The 15,857-nt window shown below is 53.7% G+C and overlaps 9 protein-coding genes across 9 annotated transcripts; 5 read left to right on the top strand and 4 right to left on the bottom strand.

The window, feature by feature from the left end:
• Window positions 1-121: 121 nt before the first annotated feature.
• PV05_08577 (uncharacterized protein) lies at window positions 122-1,153 on the bottom strand. Its single transcript, XM_013458100.1, has one exon. It carries the CDS (start codon window positions 1,057-1,059, stop codon window positions 175-177), a length of 885 nt encoding a protein of 294 aa, XP_013313554.1. The 5' UTR covers window positions 1,060-1,153; the 3' UTR covers window positions 122-174.
• A 481-nt stretch (window positions 1,154-1,634) lies between these two features.
• Window positions 1,635-2,658, top strand: PV05_08576 (uncharacterized protein). The gene is made up of 3 exons (XM_013458099.1): window positions 1,635-2,039; window positions 2,161-2,210; window positions 2,292-2,658. The coding sequence occupies exons 1-3, from the start codon at window positions 1,910-1,912 to the stop codon at window positions 2,460-2,462; spliced, it is 351 nt and encodes a 116-aa protein (XP_013313553.1). The 5' UTR covers window positions 1,635-1,909; the 3' UTR covers window positions 2,463-2,658.
• Window positions 2,659-3,084: 426 nt separating this feature from the next.
• PV05_08575 (uncharacterized protein) lies at window positions 3,085-4,587 on the top strand. Its single transcript, XM_013458098.1, has one exon. It carries the CDS (start codon window positions 3,151-3,153, stop codon window positions 4,480-4,482), a length of 1,332 nt encoding a protein of 443 aa, XP_013313552.1. The 5' UTR covers window positions 3,085-3,150; the 3' UTR covers window positions 4,483-4,587.
• Window positions 4,588-5,029: 442 nt separating this feature from the next.
• On the top strand, window positions 5,030-7,799 carry PV05_08574 (uncharacterized protein). The gene is made up of 4 exons (XM_013458097.1): window positions 5,030-5,107; window positions 5,159-5,174; window positions 5,226-5,758; window positions 5,909-7,799. The coding sequence occupies exons 1-4, from the start codon at window positions 5,048-5,050 to the stop codon at window positions 7,577-7,579; spliced, it is 2,280 nt and encodes a 759-aa protein (XP_013313551.1). The 5' UTR covers window positions 5,030-5,047; the 3' UTR covers window positions 7,580-7,799.
• PV05_08573 (uncharacterized protein) lies at window positions 7,776-9,514 on the bottom strand. The gene is made up of 2 exons (XM_013458096.1): window positions 9,080-9,514; window positions 7,776-8,870 (listed from the first exon to the last, which is right to left on the bottom strand). The coding sequence occupies exons 1-2, from the start codon at window positions 9,167-9,169 to the stop codon at window positions 7,965-7,967; spliced, it is 996 nt and encodes a 331-aa protein (XP_013313550.1). The 5' UTR covers window positions 9,170-9,514; the 3' UTR covers window positions 7,776-7,964.
• PV05_08572 (uncharacterized protein) lies at window positions 9,503-11,306 on the bottom strand. Its single transcript, XM_013458095.1, has 2 exons — window positions 11,091-11,306; window positions 9,503-10,823 (listed from the first exon to the last, which is right to left on the bottom strand). The coding sequence occupies exons 1-2, from the start codon at window positions 11,154-11,156 to the stop codon at window positions 9,777-9,779; spliced, it is 1,113 nt and encodes a 370-aa protein (XP_013313549.1). The 5' UTR covers window positions 11,157-11,306; the 3' UTR covers window positions 9,503-9,776.
• A 364-nt stretch (window positions 11,307-11,670) lies between these two features.
• On the top strand, window positions 11,671-12,643 carry PV05_08571 (uncharacterized protein). Its single transcript, XM_013458094.1, has 2 exons — window positions 11,671-11,866; window positions 11,923-12,643. Exons 1-2 carry the CDS (start codon window positions 11,701-11,703, stop codon window positions 12,615-12,617), a joined length of 861 nt encoding a protein of 286 aa, XP_013313548.1. The 5' UTR covers window positions 11,671-11,700; the 3' UTR covers window positions 12,618-12,643.
• A 331-nt stretch (window positions 12,644-12,974) lies between these two features.
• Window positions 12,975-14,759, top strand: PV05_08570 (uncharacterized protein). Its single transcript, XM_013458093.1, has one exon. The coding sequence runs from the start codon at window positions 13,090-13,092 to the stop codon at window positions 14,710-14,712; it is 1,623 nt and encodes a 540-aa protein (XP_013313547.1). The 5' UTR covers window positions 12,975-13,089; the 3' UTR covers window positions 14,713-14,759.
• Window positions 14,723-15,756, bottom strand: PV05_08569 (uncharacterized protein). Its single transcript, XM_013458092.1, has 3 exons — window positions 15,428-15,756; window positions 15,087-15,370; window positions 14,723-15,034 (listed from the first exon to the last, which is right to left on the bottom strand). The coding sequence occupies exons 1-3, from the start codon at window positions 15,511-15,513 to the stop codon at window positions 14,820-14,822; spliced, it is 585 nt and encodes a 194-aa protein (XP_013313546.1). The 5' UTR covers window positions 15,514-15,756; the 3' UTR covers window positions 14,723-14,819.
• Between the last annotated feature and the right edge of the window lie 101 nt (window positions 15,757-15,857).

Genomic DNA, 15,857 nt, shown 5'->3' with positions numbered 1-15,857 from the left:
TCTCATTCCCCTACTCGTACATCGACTTGGAAAATGCGAACCAGGAGTATACCGCAGTCACTTATGCTTTTTTATTTGCGACCGGCTGGCATCCGGCGTGCAGAAGGAGAAATCGGATTGTGGGGAGGTAAGCGACACAGCTTCTATGCAAAGCGGAATTGCAACGCCATAGGTTCAGAGTATCGAACTGGGCAGAGTCTCGAGTGCACACGTTCCTCCGACCCAACATCCATCTTGCTCTAACTGAACGACAATTTGAGACAGGAACCCCATCGCTCTGCCTTGATAAACAAGCGCTTCTTGGCCGACATGCAGCACGCCGTTGGCCACTAGTGCATATGACAAACCAGCTGCTGCGATCCCAGTTGCGGCGTCTTCAGGATATCCCGAAGCTTTGGGAAACTGCCTTGCTTCGACCTTGAGAGGTGCATTCTCGCCCTGCACAATTGCATATGGGTACAGTCCAGTCGAGCCGAGCTTCTCGCAGACATTTTTGAGCCTAGCGAAATCAGGCTGCAGGTTATTCAACGTTCCAACATCGATGATGGGTATGACGGTCTTGACGCGGCTCGTCCAAGCATTCTGAAGATTTCGACATGCCAGCTGAGCAGATCGGATACCCAAAACCGACAAAGTCTCCTCGATTAACGTCTCGTCCGAGATGTTATCAACAGTACCTTTCGGCTGCGAGACAAATAGCTGCATCTGGCCGTCCTTCTCGACACGCCGTGTCCTCACCATGCCAAACTTGGTATTGAATTTGAGCCCAGACTTATCCCTGAAGCCCAAGTTATGCATCACCCAGGCCGTCCCGACTGTTGCGTGACCACACATTTCCATCTCGTGCTCAGGCACGAAGAATTTCAAGTCGAAATCAGCTCCGGAACCTTCATCAGCTACTCGCGCGAAGGCGCTCTCTCTTTGATGCCTCATAGCGACATCTCGCATTTCGCGATCCGTAAGTCCCTTTGCGTCGAGTACGATTGGTACAAGATTGCCACCTTGCCCTTCGAACGTGAACACATTCACCAGTTGTACGTCTCGATCCGCCGGTGCCATGCCCCAGAAAATTCGCCTTGCAGGTTATGTTTCGAGAACGGCTTAGAAAGATGTCGACACGATTTTGTATCGCGGCTTATCACGGAGTTTTGACGTCCGTCTGGTCGTGCCCGCGGTGCGCCCTATGATGCCAGGCATGCAGGCTGCTTACTTAATGAGCCTAGTTAGTGAGCCCTGCAGAGATGATTTGCGACGCCGAGCACTGGTTTTTGGCCACCATCATAGGGGCATCATGGTGTGTACGGGCATTTCGATCCTCCATGCCTCGATATGAGGTCGGAATAGCTCATCACGAGTATGCCCTGACATTGAGTGGTACGCTTCGCTCAGTTTGGCACCAGAGTGAGATTATTTGGGCGATTGGTTACCTTTCAGCCCACCTTCTCTTCAACCAAGACGTCTGCTGGCTCCTTTGACACTCCAGCCTTTTCCTACCTCTCCCAGCAACTTGGTTGTTCCGTGCAGAGAAGTCACCGCCCACGCTTCCAGGCCAGATCGAACCTTGACACATCGGAACGTCAGGGAATTTACCAGGATTATTTTGTGGATGAAAATGTATGAAAGATGATGGTTTTGTGGCACCCCTCGGCGTCCCCACGCGATTGATACCGACAGTCGCAGAAGTTCGGCTGCAATTGCCGGGATCTGAACTGCCACCGATACCGCCTACTGCTACATTCGACGCCGGTATGAGTCTGGACTGGAGCAATATATGACAGTTTTCGAACCTTTTATCGCACAGGAAACAACTTTTCAAGCTTGCAAGAAACTCGTTTGAGCTCACGTCAAGAATCAGGCATCACATTCCCGGACTTTTGCCATAACAACCTCATCAACAGCAAGGTCGAAGATGTCGCCAAAAGGGCCCTACAAACTGGTCACAGTCAACACTGCCCCTGAACGAGCGAAGCGACTGATCGGCCGTGTCGTTGAGGATCTGAAAGACCAATATACCATCCAGCATATGGCCAATTGCGAAAGTAAGTCTACTCAAGTGTACAAACCGAGACGTGACAAGCGTGGTTGACAGCGCTGAAGCACTTTCGCGGTCGTAGCCTCCCTGTTTGAGAGCTGACATTGGCTAACATGATGACCTAACAGCTATCGACGCCGTCGAACCGACAGTGAAGGAAATCAAGCCAGACCTACTGGTATGTCAAGCCTGCTGATGCCCCTCGTTTCGCGCTTCGTGCGCAATCGATAAAAATGTCTCGTGCTGATCTCAACTTTAGTTCTGCGCCTCAATGTGGACACCGGAGGAAAGCGCAAGGATTCAGCAGATCGCGAAGGACAACGTTCCCGGAATCAAGACGCATGCTATACCTCAAGGCCTACAGGTGGAGAAGGGTCCTGATGCAGTGGTCGAGTATCTCAAGGAGCAGATCCCGGGCCTTCTGGGGTGAAAGGCCTCCTCTAGCGTGGAGACAGTTCAGCCTGGTGAGCCTTGTATGTGTTCCGAGAAAGGGTAGAAAGGACGGTTAGATTGGCAATGGCCTCACTGGCTTGCTTTGTGTCCTCGTCCGGGTGTCCTCCGTCCAGATGCCTTCTGGTGACACGACGTAGGACTAGCTAGACATACCATAGAAGATCAGTTCCGATCAGGGGCTTTTTGTTTCAACCTTCCTTGTTGCCCAAATATTCTATCGATGGGGTGTTGCCCCCTTCATTGCCCACCACAGGCCGTCGACGAGAGAAGATGACTAAGGTAGAGCAAGGCCGACCTCGGGAGGATTACCTTCAAAATTTGCCGGCACAGCCCCTCTTGTACTTTGTGGGGACGTCGACTCCTCGCTCGCCTCGCTCACCATTGCCGAAGCCTTGACCCGTTGCTCTGAGCGAAGGGCACCGAACCTTGACATGCTTGCGTCTGCCGCTCGTTGGCTATGGAGTCAAGCTTTCTCTCATCCCCGCAGTTTTGATGGCTGCCACTAATATTTCCCGTTTACTACCAATAAGCCAAAACAGCGGCATTGGATCTCGGCTTCAAACCACGTTCGGACGGACTTTTGCATTCTCAGACATATAAAGCAGTTGACAACGTGCGACTGATCAACAAGAGGATCGAGCCTCTAGGCAAAACCCACCGTCAACATGCATGCAGACGCCCAGTCTCTCAAAATATGTATTCTCGGTGCGGGAATGGGAGGGCTCACTTGCGCCCTTGGCCTAGCCCGTGCCGGCTTCAAAGACATTACAGTCTTTGAGATGGCATCGAACTTGGGCTTCGTCGGAGCCGGGATACAGATGGCGCCTAACATGGCACGCATCCTGGATCGACTAGGCGTCTGGGACGACATTTTCAAGGAGGCAGTCGTGCTGAACGAGACGAGCATCCGTCAAGGCGCCACGGACGCAGAACTTGGGCATGTCGACTTGAAGTATATCAAGGAGACATACGGATATCCGCACACTGTTGGGCACCGGTCGACCCTGGCAGGGGAGTTGTACAACGGGTGCAAACGGGAGTCGGACAACATCAAGTTTGTATTTGCAACGACTGCGGAGAACCTGAAATTTGAACCGAAGCCTTCATTCACGGCCGTACCTCGAAGTGGCGAGCCTTACCAGGTAGAATGCGACATCCTGTTGGGCGCCGACGGCGTCAAGTCGAATACGCGCGTCGCTATGCTTAAGGAGCTCAACGTGGAAGCCGATGTCAAGGACACCAACCAAGCTGCGTATCGGATCATGCTCACCCGAGAACAAATGTCCTCGGATCCGGAATTGCTTGCCCTGATCGATGCAGACAAGGTGATCCGATGGATTGGCGAGAAGCGGCACATCATCGCCTACCCGGTGTCGCGGAAGCAGATCTACAACATCTCGACCACACAGCCGGATGTCAATTTCGCAGCAGCCCCTTCGGCCACGTACACGACAAAGGCTTCGAAGAAGGCCATGCTCGAGGTCTACGGAGATTTCTGCCCGATGATCCATCGAATGCTGGATCTCGTGCCCGAGGGTGAAGTCTGCGAGTGGAAGTTGCGAGTCCACGCGCCACTGCCGACGTGGGTGCATGGCAGTGTGGCCCTGGTCGGTGATGCCTGTCATCCTACGCTACCACACATGGCGCAAGGAGCAGCCCAAGCAATCGAAGACGCCGGTGTCATATCAGTTGTGCTCGCCGCGCTCCCGTCGGGCGCTACGCCAGCGGATATCAACAAAGCATTGAAGCTCTATGAGAAAATACGGAAAGAGCGGGCAGAGACGCTGGTCGAGTTGGCAGCCGCAAGTGGGCGAGCAATGCACCTGGGCGAAGGAAAGGCGAAGGAGGAGCGAGATAGGCAGTTCGCTGCGCTGAAGGCGGGTAAGGGGCCTGTCCCGGATAAATGGGCGGACGCCGATGTACAGAAGATGGTGTACGGGGTTGATTGCATGAAGATTGCGGAGGAGATGGTCAAGTCTGAATTGAACGGTGCCTGAAGAGCATTAGGACCTTTGTGAATACTAGTGTTTTCTGATATCATCGGGGTGTCTTGTAAACAATGAAGTGTTACTTTATATAGTAGTCACCACCTTGGCCTTTGACCTTCAGGAATGGCCACTCCCATTCTGACCTTTGGCCGTGTTCGTGATAATAGTAGTGCTGTTTGAGTGGCCAGGAATATTGAACCCTCCCGGACACCCGTTCTAGCTTCGATTCCCTCGTCTGAGATCGGCTGCCATCAGTATGTCTGGTCGGAGAAACACCCCTGGAGGGTTTAGCGAGAAAACAAGCCCATCATAGCCTAACAAGGTCTAGACGGACGCCCGGAACAAGGCCCAACCGCTCAAAGCAAGCAAGAATTGCCACCCGAAGGCCCCTAATGGTCCCCACAAATCCAGCGAGGCCCTTGCTATGCCCTGCCTCGTCCACTTTCCCATATCTCTGCATAGTCCCCACGAATTCCCTCCACAACCAACTATCCCTCCTTTTCCCACGTCACGCTATCAGATGAGTTCGCTGACAAGCGCTGTCAGCACTGGCGAGGCTCTGTCCGGGGCCAAAATGAGCATTATGGAGTGCAAATTTTGTCAGAAGACATTTTCAAAGGGAGAACACCTCAGGGTACTATATGAAGTCTGATCCCAATGTCTGTGCTTCGCTGACTTTCGATAGAGACATGAACGAAGTCGTAAGTGAAGGCACTATAGCGACTATACTTTTGGCTGACGCCAGACCCAAGACACTGGAGCCAAACCTTTCACGTGCGCTCTATGCCGAAGGTCTTTCAGCAGACAGGATTCACTCGCCCGCCATGAGAAACTACATACTCGCCGACGTGCTACCAAAGATGCTCCTGCAACGGACACCGTTGTGAAGCCGCCAACACCTGAGAGTCTGGGGAGCACCGATATCAATGACCAAACCACCACAGCCCCTACAAGCTATGAATATGCCGGGGCAGTATCCGACGACCAGCCATTCAATCCCCTATCAACATCCGTCCCACACCCGGCACCTCAGTCGCTCGACGTGGACTTTGACCTGATATGGCCTGATTCAGAGGATCTCTTCCAGAGTATCATGTCCACTGAAACTTCCAATCAGTGGCAGATGCCCCTAGGAACCCTACCATTCTCCGCCTCTCCTACTACGAGTGATGTCGCGTTTGGCACACCAAGCTCTTTCGATGAGCGGCCTTCCTCGATAGGGACCATTCCTTCAGGCGGAAACCATCAAGCTGTACAGGATGTCAGCAAGATGGTCTCAAATCTGGTAAGGCTCACTTCTCCAGATGGGCATTGCCCTGCTTCAAAACACTCCCCAGGACTTCGCGCCTTTGCCATAATGTAGTCTTGATGATCTTGAACGGCCCATCCTCACAAACAAAGCAATATCACAAGACCTACTACTGACCTTCAACAGTCTTCCAGCGTCACTGCTGCGGCCAAATCTACTTCGATCACGTCAATTTTCCTCGACGAATGTCTGCATATGTTCTTCGTCAAGTTCATCCCCACATTCCCAGTCCTCCACCGGGCCACATTCGTCTTCCGAGACTGTGCTCATCCACTCCTCCTCAACGCCATTGCCATAGGCTCATTATACCTTGGACCGAAGGACGCCGTTACAAAAGGCGAAGCACTCTGGCGGCTAGCTCACACTGCCATGGCAACGTCGTGGCAGAATCTGATCACCCACCGCGGCCCCTTCGACGCCTGCGAAGGCGTGCAACTCATGATCACGGCTATACTGGGTCAGGTATACGGTGCTTTGTCCAAGAACCGCGCCATCCGATCGACCAGTCAAGCCTTCCACTCGCTGGGCTTCGTCTGGGCACGTCGATGCGGCATGTTCGATAGCCCGCCATATCCGCCATCCTCGGTCCCGTCTCACGACGCCGATGACGCGCACAAGGAACGGCAATGGAGACTGTGGGTGGCTCGGGAGATCCAACAACGTGCCCTCCTGGCACACTACATGCTCGACGGCCTCATCTCACAGATGTCCGGAGTTCCTACCTCCGTCCGCCACGCCACCAACCAGCTCGGCCTACCCAGCAGCGACGCCGCCTTCGAAGCGTCCACGGCGAACGAATGGATCTCCCAGATGCAGTCGCAACCCCTGCCGTCTCCCACGGCGACTTTCCGGAGCATCCTCCGCCGTCTTTTCCACCCGGCCAACGAGTCATCACGCTGGCTCGACATCGACACCCACACCAACCTCAATCTTTCGGCCTTCTCGCACAAAGTGATCCTCGAGGGTCTCCAATCGCTCATTTCCGACGACGACGCCGACGAGGTCACCGCCGTCGGTGTACCCACCCGACGCGAAGTCCGCAGCGCCCTGAACCAAGTGTACGAGAGCATCACGTTGAACGCCACGCTGTCGTCGGCCGACCGCCTGGAAACTCTCCTACGCTGGCACAGCATCTGCCTCGACACCGTGGTCGACACGTCGCTGCTGTGCCGCAACCTCTGCTCGCGCTACGACATCACGCAGCACATCTGGCGCGAGGGGGGACCACCCCCACCCCCGCAAACCTCGTCCTCCTCGCCCTCTTCGTCCAGGAATCCCGACCTGGTCAGTTGGGTCGGCACGCCGGCCGCCCGAATCGCCCTCCTGCACGCCATGGCGATCCAGGAGATCGTCGAGCAACTGCCTCGCGGCCGCGCCCACGCCATACACATGCCCAGCTCACTCTTCGCGACGGCAACGGTGTACGCGGTCTTTGCGCTCGCGGGGTCCCCCGCCCTCAAGATCCCCTGCTCGGTCGTGTGGCACGACGTCGTTCTGCTCGACACTGGTACTGCTAAAGCCGGCATGTCCAATGATTATCTGTCCCTGTCGGATCTGAACACGGGTACGAGTACGAGTATCAGTATGAGTATGAGTACTCGTACTAGTATGAACAACGAGACGGACACGGCGCGGTATATCCGCGGCGATGTGCTCTACGGGTCGAACGTGACGTCGAGGAATTTGCTGTACGAGTTGAATTCGATCCAGAAACTGTTTAGGTGTTTGTTCGCGCAATGGGGCGTGGCGTATGATATGGAAAGTGTGGTTGAGCAATGGATTTCGCTTTGTCATTGAGTTGGCGGACAAGTGGTAGGCGCAGAGTCGCTTTCGAGTTTCCAACGTGCTCACAGGCACCTAACAGGGCGTCTCTAGATGATGATGATATTAACTCAGCGTGGCGTTTAGACGGCATTGTACGGATGAGATGATGGATGAAAATTGAGATGGGACGAATTGCCTCGACCACGACACGTCGAGGCAAAAGAATGATGCCGCAATGTAGAATCTGTTTGTGCTCCACAAGCTGCCCTAGGAGAAAACAGTGTATGGACTTTTGCCCGGCAGGACAAGGAGACCACCACAACAAGACATTCGCGCATTCTCATACTTGTGTGTGCTTGGTCATTGACCGTCCATCCAAATATTTTCCCGACTCCCTCTGGTCCCTCTGGGAGGCTTTTTACTGCTTCTGCGCCAACAAAATGTTGCCCTGCTCATCGTATACAATCTCCCTCATCCTCACGGACCGCAAGTGGTCCACACCCTTGCTCAACTCACAATCGTGATAGAACAGGTACCACTTCCCCTTGAACTCGACGATGCTATGATGCGTCGTCCACCCGACCACCGGCTCGAGGATGCGTCCCGCGTACGTGAACGGTCCGTACGGATTATCTCCCACCGCGTACGCAAGGTAATGCGTGTCCCCTGTCGAATAGCTGAAATAGTACTTGCCGTTGTACTTGTGCATCCAGGGAGCCTCGAAGAAGCGCCGGTCATGGTCATCCGCGACCAGCAGCTTGCCCGTCTTGTCGTCCAGAATCTGAATCTGCCGGACCTCCTCGGCGAAAGTGTGCATGTCCTCGGACAATTTGGCCACGCGGCACAGTAAAGCAGGCACGTCGCTGCCCTTGGGCTCCTGCGGTCCGGACTTGGACGCGTCGAACTTGAACTTGCCGTTGTCGCCACTCCCACTCCAGCACTGCAGTTGTCCGCCCCAGATGCCGCCGAAGTACAGGTACGCCTGGCCGTCGTCGTCGACAAAACACGCGGGATCGATGCTGTAGCTGCCCGGGATTGGTTCCGGGTCGGGAGTGAATGGCCCGCCGGGCTTGTCGCTGACCGCGACGCCGATGCGGAAAATGCCTTGCTTGTCACGCGCAGGGAAGTAGAGGTAGTATTGCCCGTTCTTGGTCGCGGCGTCGGGAGCCCAGAGCTGTTTCGAGACCCAGGGGACGTCTTCCGCTCGGAGGGCTACGCCGTGGTCGGTCACGGGGCCGCCGAACTCGTCGAGCGACAGGACGTGGTAGTCTGCCATGTCGTATTGGTCGCCATTGTCGTTGAATTGGATGTCGGTCTCGCGGTCCTAACATCAACCAAGCCCCTGTTAGCCACGTGATGGTGTGCTCCTGAACAGATACTCCGTAACTGGGTATGAAATACTAGTAGTGGATTGGTTGGACCGAAGATTTACCAGCGGGCAAGGGGGCAAGCAAGGATAGACTATGTACTGACTGGCTTTTTATAGTGCCAGATCCGCCCTTTCCAAATGTGTGAGATGAGTCGGCAACTTACATGAGATGGGTATACGTAGATCTTGCCCTCGAAGACGTGCGCCGACGGGTCTGCTGTGTAGATATGGGTTACTAACGGCGCCGATGCCATGGCTGCTGGAGGCTGTTTGTAGGACCGTATGAGATTTGATGGGTCGATACGTGTCTCTTCAGTGACGTCGGCGACTAGATATATGAGTCCAAGTCCAAGAATTATAAAGACTGAGTTCGTCAAGGAACTGGGTGCTGCTCTTTTAAATGCGGACCATTGCCTGTATTCTGCAGAAAGTCGACTAGCGCAGGATGGTATTTAGCCAGATTTACCCGAAAGAAACTTGAACTGGAGGGGCCAGCGACCATTTCTCCGGAATGTGACGACGCCTTGAACACAGTGGCGGGTGACTTGGCATGCAGCTGCAAGTCGCGTACCGGACTGTAGGATTGGGTCACATCTTACAGTCGGGTTGTCACTGGGCATTGCATAGACGACAGACCTTGCGATCCGGTCTGGACGTCATGCCGAATTACGGCGCCATCCACTAGAACCAGGAGAAGGATTATCCTGTAAACTGTGCTGCGCGTGATTGTTCTCACCAGCGGCAGAGTTCTTCAGCAGATTGGACCTGTTCCAATCGCTGAATCTGTCTCGAAGCCGTGTCACAAGGATAGGGGGTTAGCTATGCATTCACGCTGCAAAAAGTTGTAGAGTAAAACATCCTTCAGCCCAGATTTAACATGCGATACGGCCATTCCAACCAGGTAAGCCATTTGCTTGCGAGTTGAGCACGGATGGCGCTGAGAAGCAAGACGCCCGTATTGCCAACTGCCCAGGTTTCACGATACTGATGCATGAAAACGGCATAATAGGCAAGGATGATCAGGGCTTCCGCTCTGAAGTCCGAGAGAAGGTTGAGGTATCCTTCCGACAGCTGGACAGGCCATGCAATAACAAATCGAATCGTGGAATGTAGTTGATATGGCATGCCAGCCACGGCAAAGGACCATTGCAGACGTTGGGTGGCCTTGAGGCAGGCTTCACGCGCCGGTTCCTCCATGTCAGAATCCAGAATCAGGTCGGTCAGACGTTGACACTCCTCGTAGATGCATGGTGATTGAGAGTTATCTTCAATGTCCAACAAGATTTTGATCTCGGACTCCGTGGAAAGATAGCTGTACCAGGTTGACATGACAAGGGTGCTTATACTTTGCATAAGCTTCAGGCTGTTGAGGAACTTTTGCAGATATGCTCTTGAATCCAATGCGTGACTGCCGTGCCGATCTGCCAGAGCATGTAGTGACAATAAAGACGAGAACAACATCAAGGCTGTACAGTTATCGCGACTGACGCCCTCTTGAGTGGCGTTGAAATTGCTGCAAGCGAGACTTTGGAGCTCCGTCGATCGAGTGTGGTAGTAATCCCGACGGCCTGGGTCGGTGTGGCCGATGTGAAGGGCGGAGATGGCCAGAAGCTCATACATCAAAAATGGATGAGCAAATGCCTGCTTGATGACCGTGGTCTGAAAACATTTCTGGTACTCCGGGTCAAGGCTGAAACTGGTGTGCATATCGATCACGAAATGGTGTAGCAGCTGTAGATGCTCCATGTTCAAGGGGAGAGGCGGCTGATCGATCTCTGTGGACGATGCATGACCCTCCGACGGGGCCGGCGTCAGGAGTGCGCATGGTGTATCGGAGGCCGGGCCAGTGTAGGTGCATGGAAAGCTCGATGTTCTGCAATTCACGCAGCATGGTCGTCCCTCGTCACACTATCACCGGGTAAGCCTGCGAAGATGTCCAAGAGTACTACGGTTTCATGGGTAAATTGTGTAATGAACCTCGCTTTAGCTGGGGTGTCAATCAGCTGTCGCTTGAATCGTCGAAGCAGCAGTTGGGCTTCTCATTGAACAGGAGATCCTCCTGCCACACGAATGTCCTCGCTGCTGTTTGCCGTCAAATGGTGCCATAGCGCCAATTACACGATTTACTCAAGAGACCATAGTACGCAGTTAAGTCGCCAAAAGAATACTACTGACCTTGATGTGACGCTGCTTGCATTGCTGGCAGCCATTGCGCGACTTTTTGTGAGTTCTTCGGGGCATCGGGTCGAAGCGCTCAGCCTCGGCGTTGGGATGAGAAGATTTACGCGGATCAAGCGCATGACACGCTGTCTCCAACGAAGCAAGGGCAAAGGAACAGACATGCACCGTACTTGACCTTGCTGGACATGAGATGAAGTGCGAGGATAAGGAGAGGCAAGCTGTGAAAAACCAACCCCCAGACCAACGAATGGGGAGTAGCATCTTTGGGTTGGCGGTGGCTGTCTGACCCATTTAGCGTCGTCATCCGCCTAAAGTAGGGAGTTGTCTCGAAGGGACCCATCAGACCCGTCAGGCAATACGCGTATAGAAATGGGGGCCGACGTATGGGGCGAACTAGATAGATTGCTGCCATTGCTGCTAAGCAAATTTGGCCGACAGCCTCGATATCTGCCGCTAACAAATGCTCTTTCCGCGTATTGAGATGTTGGTGAAGAATCCAAGAATATGGGAGCCTGTCTCACACAGAGAGATATATAACAAGCCTCTCCCTTTTTATTATGCTGAGGCATCGGTCCAGGAACAGCTGCTGCTCACCCAAACTGCGATGGCCACCTCAACATCGACCGAATATGTGCTCTACTCCTACACTCCTTCGCTTCCTCTGGCGATTCTAGCGATAATAGCCTTTGCAATACTCACCTTCGCCCATCTTATACGGCTGGTCCGAACTCGAGCAAAATTCTGCATTCCTCTTTTTGCAGGAGGGCTTTGTGGGTGATAATACCTGTGTCGATCCTTTGACAGATGCTGACCATATTCTCCTCAGTCGAAGCAGTGGGCTATGTCGGTCGTGCCCTGGGCCATTACCACAAGGATCAGATAGGCCCATACATCATCCAAAGCATCCTCATTCTCGTTTCGCCAGCTCTCTTTGCCGCCACAATCTACATGACTTTGTCCCGAGCCATGCGCTCCACGGCCGCCACACACCACTCGATCATCAAAGCGAAATGGCTCACGACCTTCTTCGTGACTGGCGATGTCGTATCCTTCTTCGTGCAGGGAGGCGGCGGTGGAATTATTGCACAAGGAGGGCAAGATAGCGCAAACATGGGGAAAGACATCATTCTGGCGGGGTTGTTCATTCAGATCATACTCTTCTGCCTGTTTTTCGTGTCCGCCATCACCTTTCACTCACGCCTGCGAAAGATGCCCACTTCGGAATCCCTCGATCGAAACCTGCACTGGGAAAGAATGCTCCAGGTTCTTTACGTGGTCAGCGCATTGGTCCTGGTGAGAAACACCGTCCGTGTCGTCGAATTCGTGGGGGACTCCAGTTCATACATGCGCCGAGAGGAATGGCCCATTTACGCATTCGATGCGTTGCCCATGGCAGCCGTCATGGCAGTCCTCTTTTGGTGGTTTCCTTCAATGATCTGTCCACAACCAGGAGCTCGAAGTCTGGGCCTTGTGTCCCAAGCTGAGGATGGCTATGGCCGCGTCGGCTACGAGATGAAATGAATGTATCCTAAGTTGCGTGGGATGGCGGAGAGGATTGAAAATACCTCGAGACCTGCTTGGAAACACCTGGTTCACGCATTGTCGGGGTTGGAATAGACTGTACCAATACTCCGTAGCTAGATCGTTGATAGAATCATTTTCAGCTTAGCAGTACTAGTACTTAGTCAATGGGACGATGCGTCGCTGCCCCAGTGGCATCTCTGAAGTACAACGAGGACGATGAGCATCAAACACAAATAATGAGCGACGACGGTGACCTTTGTAGGCCTGCGGTGCCAAGGCAAGCCTAAGAAGCCTCACTAGCCTGAATTTTGGCGCCCAGAGCTATCGGCCTTAACTAATCACCTCATGATGCCACTGCGATTTCACACTGTTATGACATACGTATCCCGCCGACGGAAAGAGTGCGACTGAAAAGGTCGGACAAGTAGCTTATGACAGTACGAGGCGAAGGTAGTTAGGAGCGGCAAGCATGAGGACCGTCTTCAGAAATGCCCGCGTCTTTACCGGCAACCCAGCCGCCATCGAGCATGGCAAGCACACATGCATGATCATACACAATGATATGATTGATTATGTGGGGTCAGAATCAGATCCTCAAGTAGCAGCCGCCACGAAAGATGGCGCCGAACTTCTCGATATGGATCAGCGGACTCTAGCCCCGGGTTTCATCGACGGGCACATGCACCTCTTGATGTTCGGCACGTCCCTTCAGAAAGTCAGCCTTGCTCACTGCGAGACGCTGGAGGAGATACGGTCTACGATCCGGGACGCCGCGAGGAGCGACCCAACAAAGCCGCGCATATTGTGTCGCGGATGGATGCACTTCATGACAAATGGACGAGCCATGGCAAGCGACTTGGACGGCCTCGACGAGCTCAATCGTCCTATTTTCATTGACTCCAAGGATCTGCACTCGACGTGGTGTAATTCTGCGGCTTTGCAGGAAATGGGCGTGCAGGACATGCTTGATCCTCCTGGCGGAGAGATTCAGCGGGACGACAAGGGCAGGGCGACGGGCCTGCTCAGCGAAGCGGCAGCTGTGACCATCGTCTGGCCCCATCTAGCCAAAGTGGCTTCTATGGAGGAGAAGAAGACCGCCATTCGTAATGCCGTCAAGACGTATAACATGGCGGGGTACACTGGAGTGGTGGAAATGGCCATGGACGAGAACGCCTGGGAAGCCTTGCTACAACTGAGGTCGGAAGCGCCATTGACGATCAGATTGGCGATGCACTGGCTCATCTACCCATCTGAGACCAACAAGGAGAGTCTGCGTCAAGTGGACCAGGCAATTGAACTGTGGAAGCACTATAACCTTGAGACCTCGCCAGACTTTCGGATTGCAGGCATCAAGGTCATTGGCGACGGTGTCATTGATGCGTGCACGGCTGCGCTGCTGGAGCCATATTCGACAAACGGAGTCAGCTGTGAGCCGTTGTGGAATGCCGGACATCTGAAACAGGTCGTTCAAAAAGCCGATGCTGCAGGGCTGCAGTGTGCTCTGCACGCTATTGGAGATGCGACGATTAAAATGGCCATCGACGTGCTCGAGACTGTTACAGCGAGTGGTCGACGACATCGGATCGAGCATTTAGAGCTCACGTCTCCTGGAGATGCCAAACGTCTTCAAGAGGCCGGAATAACTGCGTCGATCCAAGCTGTGCACGCCGATCCAGCCATTCTCCGGCAGTGGACCTCTCTGCTCGGGGAGGAAAGGAGAGGCCGTGCGTTTGCTTATCGTGAGTTCCTGGATGAGGGTGTGCATCTAGCCTTGGGGACAGATGCTCCCACTGCACCAAATTTACCTTTGCCGAACCTGTATGTGGCCACGACGAGGAGGTCAGCGAGGGAGCCAGACTCTGACGAAGTGGTCAACAAGCATTTCGCACTGCCCTTGCTGAACGCCTTCTCAGCAGCCACGCATGGTGCAGCCCATTCGTGTTTCATGGACAAATCTACAGGTAGGCTGGAGGCTGGGATGAAGGCGGATTTCGTCGTTCTCGACATGGAATGGTCACCGGAAGATTTGCTTCGGGCAAAAGTACTGCAGACATGGTACAACGGAAGAAAAATTGCTATTGCAGACAAATGAAAGGACTGAATACTAAAGAAACATACTGATTTGTTGCTGACGTACAGGCACGCTGTGCTAGGCTGACAACCTCGTGTGCTTATGTCGTTACAGAGATCTCGTCTTACTCACGAGGACGATGAAGACACGCCTCTCACCTTCTCGTCACCATGCTCCGCCAGTCCTCCAGCAGCATCCTGATTATGTTTATCTGTTTCCTTCGCTGCTGCCATGGCGTCTTTGCTGTGTTCCTCGACAGATGTTCCTGCTACTCCTTCTGAATCGATGTCCTTGGAACTCTCTGTGGCTTGTTGCAGCCTCTGCTTCTGAGCTTCGACGGCTTCTGTGTCATGTTCAGTCTCTTGGAATTTTCCAATGATGTCATGTATCCTCACCGTCAGCGCCAGCTTGTTTATTGCCTGAGAACATGCCGCCGACTTTTCCAGCACCAGCGCCAAGAGCACCTCCAGCGAATTGTACTGTGCTTCCGAGGCCGTCACCCACGCCCTGAACGGTTCCAGTCACGCCTTCACCGAGCGCTCCTACTGTGTTGCCGACTGTGTCGACGAGTCCTTTGACGCCACCGCCGACTGTGCCGCCGAGTGCTTGGACCGCACTTTGGGTATTTGAGGAGACTCCTTGGGCTTGGTCCTGAGGAATCTTGCCGGCAATGGCAGCTCTGGGGGCAAGATAGGCCGATTAGCTTCTGCAAGTTGGAGGGATAGGGTTTGCTCACTGTGTTTGTTCGGCGAGTTTGTCGCCTTTGGGATTACCAGGAAAGACGTCTAGGTCAACGACACGGTTCTCTGCTACTTTGACCATGGTGAGCTTCAAAAGTTAGTACCAGAAATACCTCGGAAGTCCAGCCGGCAAGCGATGAGCATGTCATAGACACAACGCATTTGTTGCTCCATCTCTCGCGTGTCTACGATGTGACGTAAAGTGTGTTCCCATTCAGCATCGAGTAATGACGATATGCTCATGGGGTTTCTTGAGCATTCAGATCAGCCGTCAAATGAGAACGGGCAATTGTAGAGCGACAGGGATCATGACATGAATGCTGGCGTCAACTGACATGCGGAGATGAAGTGAGTGATGCAACTCGCTTCACCTTCTTCGTTCCCCAGAGGTGCCCAGGCCAAAGCAGCTGTCACGTGAAAATGACT

The sequence above is a fragment of the Exophiala xenobiotica genome, assembly GCF_000835505.1.
Source record: "Exophiala xenobiotica strain CBS 118157 unplaced genomic scaffold supercont1.5, whole genome shotgun sequence".
NCBI lineage: Eukaryota > Fungi > Ascomycota > Eurotiomycetes > Chaetothyriales > Herpotrichiellaceae > Exophiala > Exophiala xenobiotica.
Note: the sequence above shows the minus strand (reverse complement) of the source record. Positions and strands in the feature narration are given on the sequence as shown.

Excerpts from the sequence above, each read along its gene's own strand:
- PV05_08576 (XM_013458099.1), top strand. The coding sequence starts at position 1,910 with ATGTCGCCAAAAGGGCCCTACAAACTGGTCACAGTCAACACTGCCCCT. Across the intron at positions 2,040-2,160 it reads GCATATGGCCAATTGCGAAA|CTATCGACGCCGTCGAACCG; the intron begins GTAAGTCTACTC and ends ATGACCTAACAG. Across the intron at positions 2,211-2,291 it reads AAATCAAGCCAGACCTACTG|TTCTGCGCCTCAATGTGGAC; the intron begins GTATGTCAAGCC and ends TCTCAACTTTAG.
- PV05_08573 (XM_013458096.1), bottom strand. The coding sequence starts at position 9,169 with ATGGCATCGGCGCCGTTAGTAACCCATATCTACACAGCAGACCCGTCG. Across the intron at positions 8,871-9,079 it reads TCTACGTATACCCATCTCAT|GACCGCGAGACCGACATCCA; the intron begins GTAAGTTGCCGA and ends GGTTGATGTTAG.
- PV05_08574 (XM_013458097.1), top strand. The coding sequence starts at position 5,048 with ATGAGCATTATGGAGTGCAAATTTTGTCAGAAGACATTTTCAAAGGGA. Across the intron at positions 5,759-5,908 it reads GCAAGATGGTCTCAAATCTG|TCTTCCAGCGTCACTGCTGC; the intron begins GTAAGGCTCACT and ends GACCTTCAACAG.
- PV05_08570 (XM_013458093.1), top strand. The coding sequence starts at position 13,090 with ATGAGGACCGTCTTCAGAAATGCCCGCGTCTTTACCGGCAACCCAGCC.
- PV05_08569 (XM_013458092.1), bottom strand. The coding sequence starts at position 15,513 with ATGGTCAAAGTAGCAGAGAACCGTGTCGTTGACCTAGACGTCTTTCCT. Across the intron at positions 15,371-15,427 it reads AAACTCGCCGAACAAACACA|AGCTGCCATTGCCGGCAAGA; the intron begins GTGAGCAAACCC and ends TCTTGCCCCCAG. Across the intron at positions 15,035-15,086 it reads TAAACAAGCTGGCGCTGACG|AAGCCGTCGAAGCTCAGAAG; the intron begins GTGAGGATACAT and ends AACATGACACAG.
- PV05_08577 (XM_013458100.1), bottom strand. The coding sequence starts at position 1,059 with ATGGCACCGGCGGATCGAGACGTACAACTGGTGAATGTGTTCACGTTC.
- PV05_08571 (XM_013458094.1), top strand. The coding sequence starts at position 11,701 with ATGGCCACCTCAACATCGACCGAATATGTGCTCTACTCCTACACTCCT. Across the intron at positions 11,867-11,922 it reads TCTTTTTGCAGGAGGGCTTT|TCGAAGCAGTGGGCTATGTC; the intron begins GTGGGTGATAAT and ends TATTCTCCTCAG.
- PV05_08572 (XM_013458095.1), bottom strand. The coding sequence starts at position 11,156 with ATGCCCCGAAGAACTCACAAAAAGTCGCGCAATGGCTGCCAGCAATGC. Across the intron at positions 10,824-11,090 it reads GCAAGCAGCGTCACATCAAG|TGTGACGAGGGACGACCATG; the intron begins GTCAGTAGTATT and ends ACCCGGTGATAG.
- PV05_08575 (XM_013458098.1), top strand. The coding sequence starts at position 3,151 with ATGCATGCAGACGCCCAGTCTCTCAAAATATGTATTCTCGGTGCGGGA.